Source organism: Falco rusticolus, chromosome 10, assembly GCF_015220075.1.
Source record: "Falco rusticolus isolate bFalRus1 chromosome 10, bFalRus1.pri, whole genome shotgun sequence".
NCBI classification, from domain to species: Eukaryota; Metazoa; Chordata; class Aves; order Falconiformes; family Falconidae; genus Falco; species Falco rusticolus.
The window spans coordinates 10,142,305-10,158,016 of record NC_051196.1 but is presented as its reverse complement, the minus strand read 5'-3'; the positions used below and the strand labels follow the sequence as shown (position 1 = coordinate 10,158,016).

The 15,712-nt window shown below is 42.6% G+C and overlaps 1 protein-coding gene across 17 annotated transcripts in view; it reads right to left on the bottom strand.

Moving 5' to 3' along the window:
* The window catches only part of TEAD1 (TEA domain transcription factor 1), a 160,953-nt gene that overhangs the window by 95,425 nt on the left and 49,816 nt on the right, over positions 1 to 15,712 (bottom strand). For 5 of the 17 annotated variants that reach the window (XM_037401908.1, XM_037401910.1, XM_037401909.1 and 2 more), the window contains exon 2: positions 10,894 to 11,147. The exons of 10 other annotated variants lie outside the window; for them this stretch is intronic. In XM_037401908.1, coding sequence (XP_037257805.1) covers positions 10,894 to 11,041 — 148 coding nt within the window. In that variant the 5' untranslated portion in view covers positions 11,042 to 11,147. Of the gene's footprint in view, positions 1 to 10,893; positions 11,148 to 15,712 lie in introns of those variants that run through there. 2 more of the 17 variants (XM_037401907.1, XM_037401901.1) reach the window with 1 other exon arrangement.

Genomic DNA, 15,712 nt, shown 5'->3' with positions numbered 1-15,712 from the left:
TGTGCTAGCACAAGATTTCTTTAAGTCTGTATAAATAAGGCAACATTTTTCCTTTTTAAGTCATTACATATATGATTTAAATAAAAACAAAGTAGGGATACTTTTTTTAAAAATTATTTATATACAGTTACGATTTAAAGGGTCACACTCAATTTTGAACTTAAGTCCTTAGTAAGGAGAACAGGATGAGTTCACACCTCATGTGACGGTATTACTTCAGCAAAGCTTGCTGTACACTGAACAAGCAGCATATTAATTTACTACACGAAGGCCTTAGGTTTGGGGCTTTTTGACATTTTAAATTATGAGGCATCTGCAAACAGATCCTAAATCTGAATTGCACATGGATTTTCCACACCAGCCAATTCAGATTGCCCCTAGACATCCCCTCCAGCATTAATCACTCACCCACACTACTGTAGTTCATATTTCTTTTACAGAAACAGAGGTCTACAAGATTCTTAAACTCTTGCCTAGAAAACAGAAATTATTACTTATGTGGCAAACTGAGTTTTAAACATAAGGGACCCAATTCTGCCTTCAGTTACACTGCCATAAATCTTTAACAACTCCATTAGATTTATAACAGTGCAACTGAGGAGGAAATTGAGCCCAAGATATTTTCTAAATCGGTAATTAAATAGCAGAATTTCAGCTTGGAACAGAGTAAAGACATCTTAAATTATGTCTTTGGATAAGACTACATACATTTTTGTCCCTTGAATAATGATGTTATGAACAAATTATATCATCTTATTTTCACCAGCCTCTGTATTACTCTGTGGAAGGACCACATCATCTCATGGAGCATCAACATGGGGCTAAATATTGCCTCATTTTCCCATCCACTTTCTCTCTCTCTTCTCCATTTAAATGTTAGACTCTTTATAGCTGTCCATTATTTGTACACAGTATAGAGCACCTCAATGACCTTTTCTTGTTTGGTTTCAAGGAACTACTATATTAAGCAAATGTCTAATAATAAGGGAGCTGGCTAAATGCCGCTTTATTATTAGAGGTGCAAGGCATCCTGTGGTCACATTACGCAGAGATTGTACTTTTCAGAAGATGCAGCCTGCTCTCCCAGCGCACAGGATGTGGTACAGGAAATATGGTTTTGCCACAGTAGCCCTAAGCTCCCCAGGGGTCACTGGATAAACTGTGAAAGGGGCCCCTTCAGCATTAAAACAGAGATGGCACTGCGGGGAAGAGGGCTCAATTCCCAGCTCTGCTATAAAGCTCTTGATGACATCAGAAAAGTTACTTCATCTTTCTAGGTGGCTTCTCTTCACTGGGGTAAAGGCAGCCTGTAAAACTTCCTGTCCCATAATTTTAATAGAAGTGGGTTTTTCATGGTTATTTTGCCTCATTTTTATCTTTGCTCAGTATTACCAGTTCTAGTGCATCTTTCCTATTCTTCCCACTTTGCTAACCTCACATGCCAGAGTCCACACCGCCCTCACCAGCTCTGCATGTCACACTCGCAGAGGTCAGTGGGAGGCTGTAACTTGGGACAACTGCTGAAAATGGGGACTGAGAGAGATCAATAGCCTTTGGGGCAGCCAGGACAGGCCAAAGGGTTTTTTGAACTGTCCCACCTGCTAATGACACTCCCCTGGCAACCCAGCTATATAGGTCCAATAGTCTTTTTTCACTGCCCTGCGGAATGGAAAATTCTGGAGGTGGCTCCTCCATACGCCATCCCTTACAGTAATTCTCCTCAGCACTTTCACAGGCCCTGGTGATTAGACCTCCTACAGCTAAAAATACAGATGCAATCTAAATATGTAACAGACAATATATGCCTGCATACCTCAGCTATCTAAATATATGCCTAAATACCTATCTAGTAACTACTGCAAATATGAATCATAATCTTTCTTTGCAAATAGCTCTCACAGTAGGTTGCATTCAGTCACCAAAGCAAGAAGGAAGGTCCCCACCAAGAGGTAGCCAATTCATTGTGTGTAGACCTCATTATTGAGGTCTCTTAAATTCATTTTAATTGGCTGGAAGGGAACGCATTATATTCACACACACACACCCCTGCACATATATGTGTGCATATATGTATGTGGCTATTAGTAAGTACTTACTTCACCATTAATTGTACTAGGCGGTTTATTGCTGACAGGCTATCCAAGGAAGAACTAAACAAACGAAAATGCAATTCTTGTTCAAATAATTCAATGCTGAAGTTATCAGATCACATAAAAGGACCTCTTAAAATGATTCAACGAGTACTTTCACTCTGGAAAATTATTTTAGTACTTATCTACAGCTGTCAACAATACCCACAAACAACAGTAAGCCTGCTGTTCCCAACCACCTGCAGCTGAAACCTCTGGGTTAACATTTTCTTCTTCCCAATATCTAAGACAGTAGTATTACCTGTTAGTTTAGGGGTAAGACTGATGTTGAATCCAAGTGACTGAAGATGCTTTTTTCATCTGTGTTGCCTACTCACTTGCATTGCTAATATGACATAAAAGGCAATTTAAACTACGATTTCTCTTTAAGTAATGCTTTTATTTTTCAGGCTAACCAGTTGATGTTAAGGTATAAGTAAGCAAAAGTGAAGCAGCTTTAGGCAAATAAACTTGGAATGTTTTAGCTTTGCTGCAATGATTAGGCATGCTGAAAAAGCATTTCGCCCCTTATCTGCAAGCATAGTATGGTCTACCTCACCTACTTCCACACAGATCACTGGAATACGCTCCCTATCACTCCCAGGCATGTATTTTGTGTTGCTGCCCCCAAAAGTATCAGACATCAAGTCTGATACTGTTTCCTACAGACACACAAAGATTCAGTCCAAGCCGAATCCATTGTTGCCTGTCAGGTCCCCTGTCTATCCCCTCTCCAAGGAGGACAACCCAACAGGGAATTGCATTGACGATCTGATCTTTTTTGATGGGTCATACACACAGTAACCTCTGCCAACCTTACTGCCCCCTTACAAAGGCAGGCCAGATTTTGTGCTAACTAATTCTGTGCAAAGCTGCTAAATGCTATCAGATTGTGTGGGTGCAAGACAGTCTGATATCTGGATACCTCTCTCTCCACCTCCCCCCCGCCTCTTTTTTAAAAAAAGAACAAAAACAAAGAAAACCACCCCAACAAGACAAAAAGGAGCTCTCAATAAAAGGACAAAATCTGCCTACATCCAGGAAAATCCTCAGGCAACTTGACCTAGTTGGAGATGGCTGTTGTAGGAAGGCTGTAATTAAGCAGTTGCGATAGTGACGCTGACTTCTCACACCAGAGAACGCGCATGTTGACCACAGTTTCTATTAACAGTGCTTATTTGAGTCCTCTGTAGGTAAAATTGTAATGGTGTTTGACTGACATCCCAGCAACTCCCACGGTGTGCAGTACTTTCTCAGGGTTTCAATTTCCTTGTGAATTTGGGATGCATTGTTGTCCCTTTCACAATAGGCCTAACAAGCCATGCTACTTCCCGATGTTTAAAAGAGCATTCATGAGATGGAATTAGCACATTTATGTTCATCTTTCTTCCCCTTCCCCAATTCATATTATTTTTGCTTACAAAAATACATCCTTTAGTCATCCAATGTAGAAATTGTAGCATGCCTAGAACAAAACCAGAAAAGCTTCAGAGGAATCTTTTTCTATCAGCTAAATCATTACTTCTACTGAAAGTCTGTAAACTGTTAATCCATTAGTGTCTAATTCCTTAAACTATACAGCCAGGCTAAAATCATCTGGAAGCCCAGACTCTGAAGTGTTTCCCTCTGATGTTCCAGACCAAGTGTCCCACATTAAACTGTTTGTAGGATAGGAAAATATTCATACAATGGTATGACTACCATTTCTCAAGGGCATCACAAAAGAAAGAAAGAAAAAAAAAAAAGATATTCTGCATGCATCTGTGAGGAAATCCCTGTAAGACACAGCTACGATACATACTAATTTTGAATAGCATGACCCTCAGGGAATTGTGTAAGACTCCTGTCACAACAACCACAGCATTTACTCTCCCAACAGTCATCCCAGGCTCGCTCCTGTGAGGTGTGGGGTGGTATATAAACCTACTTCTTGGGAAAATGCATGGCCCCAGAAAACCAAAGGTGTTGCCACTGCTCCTTGTTCCCTGTAGTGTTATTTGTGATCACTCCCACACAGAACAAACCCACTAGGGGAGAGGGGGAACATTAGGATGAAGTTTCGCTCCCAGCATGGTTCAGATGCCTGGCTTTCACCACCCGTCTCACTGGCCCCAACTCCACCTGGCTTGAACAGCTGGCTGGGAGTCTCCGGTTCCAGCAGCTCTTGAATGCTGGTGCGAGCCATGGCAATGGTGCTGACTGTGGCGGTGCTGTTGCTGCTGGCAGTTAAAGAGTTAGGTTTTGGTCAATTCTTTTCTGTTACTGGTTATGTAAGTCATGCTCTGCACTGTCCCAGTCTCTTCCTTTATAAAACAACAGTTTCTACATTTTCTTACCTCTTCTGCTTCCAGGAGGATGCTCAGAAAGGGTTGCCTGGGTTGTCTAACGTGAATATAACCCACCTTCCACATTGCCACATAAGCCCTTTAATGGTCATGTGGGTCCACAGGCTGCTGCTATGATCGTGTGAGATAATTCAGCTGGTTATTTGAAGCTGGTAAGAAAACAAGGCAACTTCTACCATAATCTCATACTGGGCTCATGAAAAGGAATCCAAACTTGACAGCCCATCATAAACCCCAAGAGCATGTGGGCCTTACTTGTCAAACCGAAGTTGTCCCCAGGTTGTTTGAACCAAAAGGTGTTCACCCTAACATGCTTTTAGGAGGAAACCCAGTTCTACAAGGAATGAGACCAAACAAATGGGTACATGATTTTCAGTTACCTTGAACTCTCATTACTGTGCAACCAACTAACCCACTACATCAGCCTGATCAAGGCTGTTTTAACTACCTCCTAGTGCGACAACCCTATTTCTTAAGGCTGCAAAACGATGCCTTCTGCAATTACAAGATCACAAGTTCAGCTTGTGAAATCACTGCTGGAAGGAAAATGAGCTAATATAAATCATACTAGACAACCACCTAAATGTATCCTGGATGTTCTAGTGAGGTTGCATCACGTCAGTGCTCTCATGCTAACATGTGCCATTTCTAAACAAGGGTTTTACTAAAGGAGCAACGTAATAAAGGAAAATCATCCTCTTACTCGGTTTAGTATAGCCATTTGAATAGGACTAGCCATTAAATGACTCTTAAGTGGTCAAATGCCTAACCTGAACCTGCCCTTGTAGCTTCCACTTAGTTCCAGGCAAGAACTAACGTTGCTAGTAGCTCCTCTAATACAAGGGTACCTGCTAAACACTGGAAGACTTGGGCAACAGCCCTGCAGTTTGACACCGTTTCCCACAAACAGGCTATAGACAACTTTCTGCGAGGAGTTCTTTACACGGATGACTAAAGAGAATATACTTAGCAGACAGAGGACAAAACCCAAAGTGCTAAAAAGCACTTCCAAAGAACGTCCTGATCTTTCTGATGCACAACTTTTCAGCAAAACTTCCCGTTTCCTTTGGAATACATCATTCTCCTGACCCAACACAGCCAAAAGAACATGCACAACTCTTACAGTCCCACTTAGATTTTCTCTTGAGGATAGAAGCTTATGGCAGAGAGGAAAAAGAAAAGATTCTCTATCTCATGAAGACTCTCTGTCTCATGAAGACTCTGCCACTTTATCCCGAACCATTACTTTTGAAAGCCCAGATCGAAAGATTAAACCCTGTTCCCCCACATTGCAGAAATCCTCGACAACAAGTAAGCCCAACATCCTTCATTTCTAATGACGGCAGCGCCTATTGCTCACTGACAAAACCAGATTGCCTTCTCGCAAGCAAGCATGCTGATGTTGCAAGAACATCACCAGATTGCAAAAACGTTTATAAACAGATTGTTTATAATATGAGTAATTTAAGTAGTAACTTTTCAAACAGACACTGTATCTTCGGACCTTCATTTTCTTCACTTTTAACTGATTGCTCAGCACAGGTTTGCAGCCTGCCTTAATGCATGCACTGTGCCATGACGTAATACAGCCAGCAATCACAGGATTGCAAGAATGTTTCTAGACAGATTTGTTTACAATCTAAGAAACCCAAACATTAACTTTCATAATAGCAGTCCTACCTCCAGTGCATTTTGTGTATATTGCTGAGACAAAAAAAAACACCCCAACAAACAAAACCAACAAAAAACCAACAAAAACAAACAAAAACCCTAAAAACCCCCACAACCAACAACCCAACAAGAGTGTATCTTTGTACAATGATTGCAATAACAGATGAATAAACATGCAACCTGATACTTCACATCTGGTATTTCATCACTCCAAGTACCTTATTCACATTCAAATATACTTAATACTGTGGAAACTTTATAAGGTAGTGATGTCTTTATAGAGGCAGTAACTTGCATGGAACTTTTAAAATTAAAAGCAACAGTAAAAATAATTTGTAACATGTTACTGTATTCTTCATAAAGCTAGTTAGCTCGCAGTTTCCTAATAGGAACCCAGAAAGACACCTAACAATAGCAACTAGCTACAGAATCACACAAGCGTACAGAATAGGATTTCTTTTGCCAACGTACTGGTTCAAAGTTCAATTTTAATATTGCATTTATACAAGGTGCTTTGGAAATGAAGACTATTATTACTCATCGTGCAAAAATTCTATCATCTGAGCAGAAATTTTTATGAAAAGTATCATTTTCCCTTTTACTGTCATGGTAATGCAGGCAAAGAGATTTTATGCATGACCTAATAAACATATACAACAGTCTTGAAAGGCTGCTATGCACCTTCTCACATTAATTAGTGCTCATTCTTCTCTGTAAAACAAATAAACATGCTACAAAACTTCCTTGTAAAATAATCATTAATACACTTTTAAGTAGTTTTGTTGCAGAGATGAATACCTCCAGTTCAAATCAAAACTGATTCCATTCATAATTGAAGAGCTGTTTACAGGTCCCAAAAAATAAGTGCAAACTATTTTCTTGTCTTAAAGGCAAAAGCCGCTTTTGTTAGCAACGCTGATAGTAACGTGACTGCAGGCGTTATTACACTTGCTAGCAACTTATGTTCCTTTGGCATTGACCCTAGAGCTGCACTAAAGCTATGTCTCTCTATACCTAAATTTCAAGAAAAAGATGAAAACACGCACACAGGGCCAAATCCATTCCCGTGGTAACTCCAGTGACTTCAGTGTTACAGAGGGGATAAAAGTAGGGCTGCATTTCACAGCAGCTTTCATTCCTGTAATCTTTTCCAAAACATTCTCCCAGGAGCAAAGACAAGCACAGGCAAATATCCTGCCAATAAGTGAGTTCACAGGCATTGCTACAAGTAACTAAACTGTCAGCAGTAAAAGACCAACAATCCGAACAAAGTACAAACACAGGACAGCCAATGCCCTCTAACGGGCTGGAGTTTTACTATGCGCTGCATAAAAGGGCACAGAAACTCATCGGCACTGATCTCTGGGAGACGAGGCAAATCAGGGTATCCCGCTTTGCACTAGTGGATGATATTTGTGTTTTATCAATGCTTCTTTTAAAACAGTACGGGTGAAATCAAATTCTTACCAGCACCTTGCAAGACAAACAAAAATGGGTCTAATGGATGAGTTCTGCATGGGCTACACTCAAGTGCTTTCACAAAGAGTGTGAGCATCAGTTTATAGATGTGCTCTTCTATTCCTCCTTCAAGTTTTCGTATTTATCCCCTCCTCACCTTGTTATTTTATTTACTGCTACTAGTCAATACTCTACTAGGAGCAACCCCATAACTGTAAGACCATCACAACCACACAAGCACACACACACAGGGAGGAGGAAAAGGAGTGACCAGTGTTTTCCTGCAGAAACGTTATCACTGGTCCCTTGACCTTAGAGCACACTCCCTTTCTCTCAAGAATTTCCAAACTACGGTTCCTGGAATCTGCCCCTCTGAACCAAAACAAGCGTCTTTGCTTCTTACCCAATCATTTTCTATAAATTTAAAAACAAGAGTTTCATTAAGTTTTTATTTGGTTTTCTAAGGGTTTCTTCAAGGAGCCGTAACCCTGTACTGGTGGCAGGGTCAGCGGCAGCCAGAAAAAAGCTCTCAGTTTTGCACAGGTCATGACTTCATCCTTACAGCCCAAGGATGCCTCAGGGCCAAAAAAAAAACCACCCCAAGACATCCCCTTCCCCTTCCCAGCCACGAGGCCCTGCAACCCTTTTTTGTGGGGGTAGGATCAGAAGTCTTTTGGTCTCGTGGTCCTCTGGTGCCTAAGTTACTTTTTTGGGAAGGCAAGGGGAGAGGAAAACACCCTCCCCTCCCCTTCTTGTCCAAGACCACAGCTGTAGAGGAACAGCTGAAGCGGTTCAGGCTGCCCGGAGAGGTCACAGATGTCCCTCGGTACCACTGGGGCTGCTCTGCCAGCACAAGCCACGCTGCTGCTGCTCAGGTGGCACCGCAGGCAGGCACTCCTCAGCCACCCCCCCCACACCACCCAGTCCTGCCCGAGCAATCGGCCAGCTCCCCCTGAGCCAGCTGACCAGGAGCCTGTACGAAGCCCTCTTAGAAACGCCACTTTGAAGGACAATTTTAGACCACCATAAAGGAACAGTGATGAAACTGGCTTCTGATTACATGCATGTCGTGAAGCTCCCATTAAATCAAAGGCAGAGACTCAAAATATTTCTTCAAGCAAAATCTCTGCTCTTCTCAAAGTCTCTCTCCAAAGATAAAAAATGACAACTGCTTAACTTAATCCACACAGAATGATCATTGTATTTGCCTCCGTAAAGATCATATTTGTTCTAGTGCCTATATCTAAAGGTAATTCCAGTTAGAAAATGAAATTGTGCTCTCTCGACCTTTTGTCTTACATGGTTCATGAATTACTGACACATTACAATATCCCCCAACACTATGGAAGCTTAGAGATACTGCAACGTCTCTCTTGTAAGTGAAATAAACTTGGTATGCCACTAAAAGGCATTAAATTATTTTCATTATGCCACACTGAATCTGTAACACTTATACTGTTTTGATTTCAAAATCCTTGGAGAACAATTATGCTCTCAGGGCCATAAGACTCTATTAGAAAGTCCTCAGAAACCTAGCATGGTTTCAATAAATCCTCAAACACTACAAAGCAGTTACTCAGCTTGAAGAATGAAAACATGAGTTCATCCACTGCAAAGTCAGGATGCAAACTCTGCTCACACAGGACCCAGCGCTTCCTAACACAGTTTTTCCTTCCCAATCTGGGCAACACTTTTAAGTCAGGTTTGCGGCATCGAACACGCATACCTTCTTTTTTTGATTGAAAATAAACAGTGTTTGATTTAGGATGAGCATAAATATATGAAATGTGCATATGGTATTACAAGCTAGCAGTAATAATCAGCAGTTAGAGATGCGTAAATAGTTTTATATGTATATAATCTAACAAATGTTAACATTCAGGATTAGAGAACCATTAAATTAAACCAGCGATCGCCGCCAAGAATGGATAAATATGTTAATTTCTTTAATTTATACAACGGCACAAAGAATGCTTCAAAACGCCAAACCCCAGATTTCAGGGGTGATTACTGCGGTTGTAGGGATCCCGATATAAAAAAAACGCAGACACCCTTCTGCTGGCGGACGATTCAAGCCTCAGTGGAGCTTTTGAGCGCACAGACACAATGCGCTTGTTTGTACATACGTTCTTGTGTCCGCCTAGAATGCGCCCAACCTTCTAATTAAGCAAATCATCTCCCCTTTCCAAGGGAAAATAACAACACCGAAATGCAATCCAAACAGGCGGAGACGGAGACGGGCGAGGAGTGGGCGAGGGAAGCGACACTGCTGTGGGGGGGACACTGCCCTACGGGGGACACAGTGCTGCCGGGGGGGGACACACTGCTGCGCGGGGGGACGACGACGACACAGTCCTGCGGGGGGGACACAGTGCTGTCGGGGGGCGGCACCTCGGCGCCCGGGCCAGCCGCGATGCTGCAGGGCGGCCCGGCCCGGCTCACACGGCAGCTGCGGCAGGGGCCAGGTCCGGCCGGGGGGGCCGGGTCCTGCCCCCGCCGCCCGTGACCCCGGGCGGGGCAGCGGGGGCACAGCTGGTGGCAGCTGCAGCACCATCTGCTCGGGCCTGCGCCCCCGCCCCTGCCGCGGGGCGGCCCGGCCAGGTAGGGGCAAGGCCGGGGGGGCGCAGCAACAGCGGGGGGGTCCCGGGGCGGCGGAGAGAAGGCTGCCCAGCCCCGCGCAGGCCATGCAGACGTCGGTACCCCTCCGCGGAGCCTGTACTTATGGAATGCTGTCAGCGCGGCACCTGATCGACAGCAGTTTGTGCAGAGGGAAGGGGAAAGGGCGGGAAAAAGGAAAAAAAAGAAAGGCACAAAAGCACCCCTAACTTGCCTCTTTAATCGAGAGGCTTCTGAACACAACAAGGACTTTACCGCTTTGCAATTTAGTATTGCATATGCTGCCACGTGATCACACAGACTGTATTTCTCATTTCCCTTCCTTCATAATTTCTTGAAAAATAGTAATGAAAAAAAAATGCTTACTTTTGTTTACGCTCAAGGAATGACACATTTAAAAACTTCTTTTGAACAGCCCCGCTCAGCCGCAGCATAGCATTCATTCAAGACAATTCCGCATCAGCATCGCTTCCCAGTGCCAGCGGCAGAGGCAGGGGTTGGGGCAGCCCTGCACCACGCATCAGCCCAGCTGAGCCCCCTCAACTTCACACAGCTCTTCCAGATTCACTCCAAAAGTACTCAAAGCAGAGCCAGGGATTTTGTGTACAAAAAAGGCGCGCTTTGCAGTCCCCATCAGGATAATTATTTCCAAAGACTAAATGTGTACCACTTACCATACATTTTGCCTTCATCTGATAAGATGATTTTCCTCCTCCCACATGGTGGATAGATAGCTAGAGCCTCCTGAAAGCTCTGTTCAATGTCAGGGCTCCAGACACCTTCTGCATCATTGTCAATAGGTTTATCTGCAGAATCACTCATTCTTTCAATATCTTCGGCAGGACTCTCGCTGCCGCTCCAGCTGCTGGGCTCAATGATGATGGCTGGGGTCTCCAAGCCTAAGCCTGGAGTCTTAAAGGAAATAAACCTACAAAACAAACAAACAAACAACCCCAAAAGGCATTAAAGACATGGAACTCCAGGCAAACATTTCTGTCTACTTCTGACACTAAGTTAACAGCAGCTGAGCAGTAATGGCAGTAAAACAGGCATGGGAAGCACCCAGGAAGAGTGAGAAATTAACAGCTCTTCTATCTCAAATCAGCAGAGGTGAAGTGATAAGGCTGCCAGAAGGAGAACTCTTTACCACATTTCTGTGTGCAATTACGTGAAGGCATAGAGCATCAGGTTATTTTTCACAGATAGTCAAAGTGGGTCTTAATACTGGGGAAAACTCTGCAGCACATGACACATCTCATCTGGCTGAAGACTGGCACCCTTAAAATATTAAGCCAGATCCTCAGGCGGGTGTAAATCAGCATACTTCCACTGGCTGGAAGGGAAACACACCAATTTATGCCACAGCAACCACCAGAGCCTAAAACCACTTAAACCTAAAAACAAAAGCAAAAACTATTGTTCACATTCATCTGGATGTCAGTGGAGTAAATGGAATTACACTAGCGATGACACAGCTCAATGTGATTAACTGGAAAAGGCTGTAATTTTCAGATCTTACCCAAATAAATGATACAATCAGAATCCGAGCTACATACAAACAGAAATCTTTACAATGATCATACCAGAGAAAGGAATGACAAGAAATGGTATATGCTTTGCCTATTTTAAAAGGTCTCTGTCACAGAACCATAGCAGAACAAAAATTACAAGCTTCAAGTTGCTGAATCAATTTAATAAGAAATAATTTAATATAGCTGCACCTGCTCACACCACCAGAGCTGCAGATCTGTCAGTGTTCCTTTTATATTTTTGAGAGAAATACAACTCTTCTGTAAAGACTTGCTCCAGGCAAAAAAGCTGCTCCACCAGACCAAATTCACCTCTGGTGTAATTCTTTGAGAAGTCAGTGAAACAACACCAGGAACAGATTTGGCTCAACATGTCTAGGCATAATGCAGTTTTATTTTGAAAAACGAAGAAGTTTGGTGACTCTAACTGATCTAAGTGGATGGGAGTGTTCAAACATGCATGCATGAGCTGCACACGCACTTAAAAATCCAGTTAGTTGGCTAAACACTCAAAAAACCCTAAACGACAACATTTTTATTCTGCTGGGGGAGATGCAAGCACGATCTCTCCGCACACAGAAGAGAGGGGCTTCCCCTCCTGCACCCCTCCATCCTCACACTGATAGCCTCCTGCCCAGCAGGGTCTCGGCGCATCGTAAAATAACAGGTGAAAAGCGGCAGAAGGGCATTCACCCCCCAGAGAAAGAAGGGGAGGCTGTACGTCAGTGGCCGTGACAGCTCTGACCAAACGCCTCTGGGCTGGAGAACTCCCTGAAAGAAGGAATATTCACAGCAGCCCTCACCCAAACCAGGCTATCAACCAGCTGCTGGAGATAACCCAAACCTGACAGTCTGGTGCCTTGCAAAAAACCAGAGCTGGAACTGGGGAAACAGGGAGTGGTCTCAGTCTTGCTAACCAACATTACCAGTCTGACATCCAACGTATGGGGTATTTCCAATTCTCCAGGCTCTAACTGGGAGGAATCAGTACATGCCAAATGGACTCCCAGGAATGTTCTTTTCCTTACTTGCATGCCTGTTTCTACAAAGAGGCATTTCTTAACTTCACATTGGTTTGAACATTTCAGCACAGTTTATGAAAATGTTAGTGTCCACCCACCAGCCACCTCAAGTGTCTCAAACGCCTTTTAATAACTGATAATGAGGGAACAGATGGATTCACAGGGAACCACACACAAATGGTAAGTGAGTGGGAAGCCTGGCCAAACATACCACTTATTGTCTGGGAAATCCAAAACGTACAAAATGAAGTTTGTACATTTTGAAGAATGACACAGAAGGAGATGTAAACCTTTGTAAAATAGTGAAACAGCATCCTTCAGAATTCTTAGAGGCTGAAGGATAGATTCAACCTCTGCAAGATTTGAACCTCATATGCAAGATTTAGCCTAAGCATAAACATAGCAATACTGGGAAATAACTGACAAAAATAATCATGTCCACTTAAGCCTTCACATACAGGGGGAATTTTAGGTAAATAAGAGATAACTGGATGTTGACTGGGATAATTAGGGGGGTTTCAGTTTTACTGCCATAGTGCAGGGGAAAATGGCTACTGGAGATTTTATTGGCCTCACATCATCAAGACCATGGTTTAGCATTTCGCCAGAAGACAGCACCGGTGGGACTGGTTACTGGGTCAGTTCCCCAAAGGTGACTCAGGGAAGGAAATCCTTCCCCTCCCCGATCCCAGGCACGACAGCATGCAACGCACAGCCACCGGCACCTTTCACTCAGCCCAACCACCCTCTGCTTACAAATCTGCCACAGTCATAGCCTCAAGTCTTATTATCGTCCTATAAACCAGCTCTTGTTATTACATTATGCTGAAATAATAATTAAAATGCACACGAGGAAAACAGAGAGGCTCTAAAGTAATTAATGTTACTTGATATTCAAGTCAGATCTTGCATTGTGTTTACCGGTGAATTTTCACTAACGTGCTATCTCCCTTCCCATTCCATTTTACCTACTTGGATATCATTTTGAGGCATTAGCAGCTACTATTCCAGCCCCGAAAATGTAAGACAACCAAGTATTTTTTCCAGAACATCTGTACAATAGCAGTGGGGAGCAACCTGCTGGAAAAAAATCCCTCTCATGCTAAAGGTTGCTTTTAGTGATTTCCATTTTGGTGAATGCTGACATTGCAGATCAAGTTTAGAGGACCAAGGAGCAAAAAAACCTTGTATTACAACCACTAAACAGCTCCTTCTTATTCCAGGAAAATAATGAGCCACTCAGTTAATCACTTCCAGCTCAGCTCTACGTATCAAAAGGCAATTCCACCTCCTTCTTAGCTTGAATTGTAAGGACCCAACTGTGATGAAGAATTTCAGACCTGTTATGCTGGAGTTCAATGTGATTACCAAAAATAATACAAGCCATCAATAGGCAAGCTTTGTTGCACATTTCTAACGAGTGATAAATCTCTTGTGAAAAATGTGGATTTACAGTCCAGTTTAAAGTTATAAAAATTTATAAAAAGTAAGCTTTCCTTATATTAGCAAACTCCAAATCTTAAAATACAAACTTTTGGTGAAGGAAGAGTTAATCTCCTGGAGGCAACTGACCCCACCCCTCCCCTCCCCAAAAGCAGAGCTTGCACACATGACAGATTAAGTTGAAGAGTTCTGTATTTGCTTTTTATCACGTTAACTTTTAGAGAACCCGTTTTGTACTTGTACTTTAACAAAATTAAACACCTTGACACTACCCAGAAAACCAACCAAAAAAGCCCAAACCCGGTTTTGGGTAACCTTTTTGTACTTTCTAAGATTGCTTAAAGCAAGCTGCAGGTCAGGAGGTCTCTCTTCAGAGTTTCCCTTTTAACACCAGTCTCTCTCTTGTACATTATTTCAAGACAGCTTTCCCTGCACATAAAGCTCTTTCAGTTGCAAACCTAAATGCATCTTTCTTGCAATCGCTTTCTGATCTTTCCAGTTAAGGCAATTCTAAGTATATCTGGGGTTTGCACTTCCTCTATGCATGATGGAGGTATGTTGCCCTCTCAAACAAGGTAATGCTACACTTAGCAATGGAGAAACTCTTAGAGTTAATACTGGATTTTATAAATAGGTTTTACAGACAATCCATTCAATACAACTTCAGAAGGTACAAGATATAACTTATTATGCTCACTCGTTAGAATAACTAGAAAAGTTATTTTAAAAACTCAGAGAAACAAGGATAGCTAGTGTCAGAACTGATCAAGCCAACGGATTTAACTAAAACCAAACGATGATCTACAATATCTTACCTAGGGAACGACTTCTTTGCTTGCATAAAACATTCTCTTATGCCTTCAATTTATTAGCAATGCAAACCTGGACTTGCCCAGAGAGCTGCTGCTTGCAGACCCATAACTGAGATCAATAGCTCTTCACAGAAGTGTAGGACAAGTGCAGATTTAAGGCCTTGATAAGTTTCACATCCTTCAATACTTGCACAATGAAACACGGAAACACTGTCTTTCAAAGGCCACTGGAGCTGAATCGTACTTTACAACATCTTGCAAAAGTTAAGCCATTTTGTCTGTCTATTCAATTAATTTACTTTCTTGAATTTCAGCGTACAGGTGCCAAATGGTGCCTTCACTGAGGTATTGCATAACCACTGGAAAAGGATTAGCATTCTGCAGGTATTGGTGCAGGAACATGAAAAGACTGAAAACATGCCTTGATTCTGAGAGATTCTGAGAAAAAATCATTCCGTCTCCCCGATCTTCTAAATTGTCTGTGCTTGAAGGGGATCAAGTGCAGTTATTTTTGAGATAATCTGCAATGGCACCTGCAAGAATATGCAGCTGAGAAAGCACCAGTGTTGTTATCCACACCAATCTTCTGGCTATAAATGGCTGCAGAAGGCTACCAAATAATTCTTACAACCAGCCTAATATTTCTAAAACAGTTCTTCCAGAAAGAAAATCTTAATTCTCGAGATA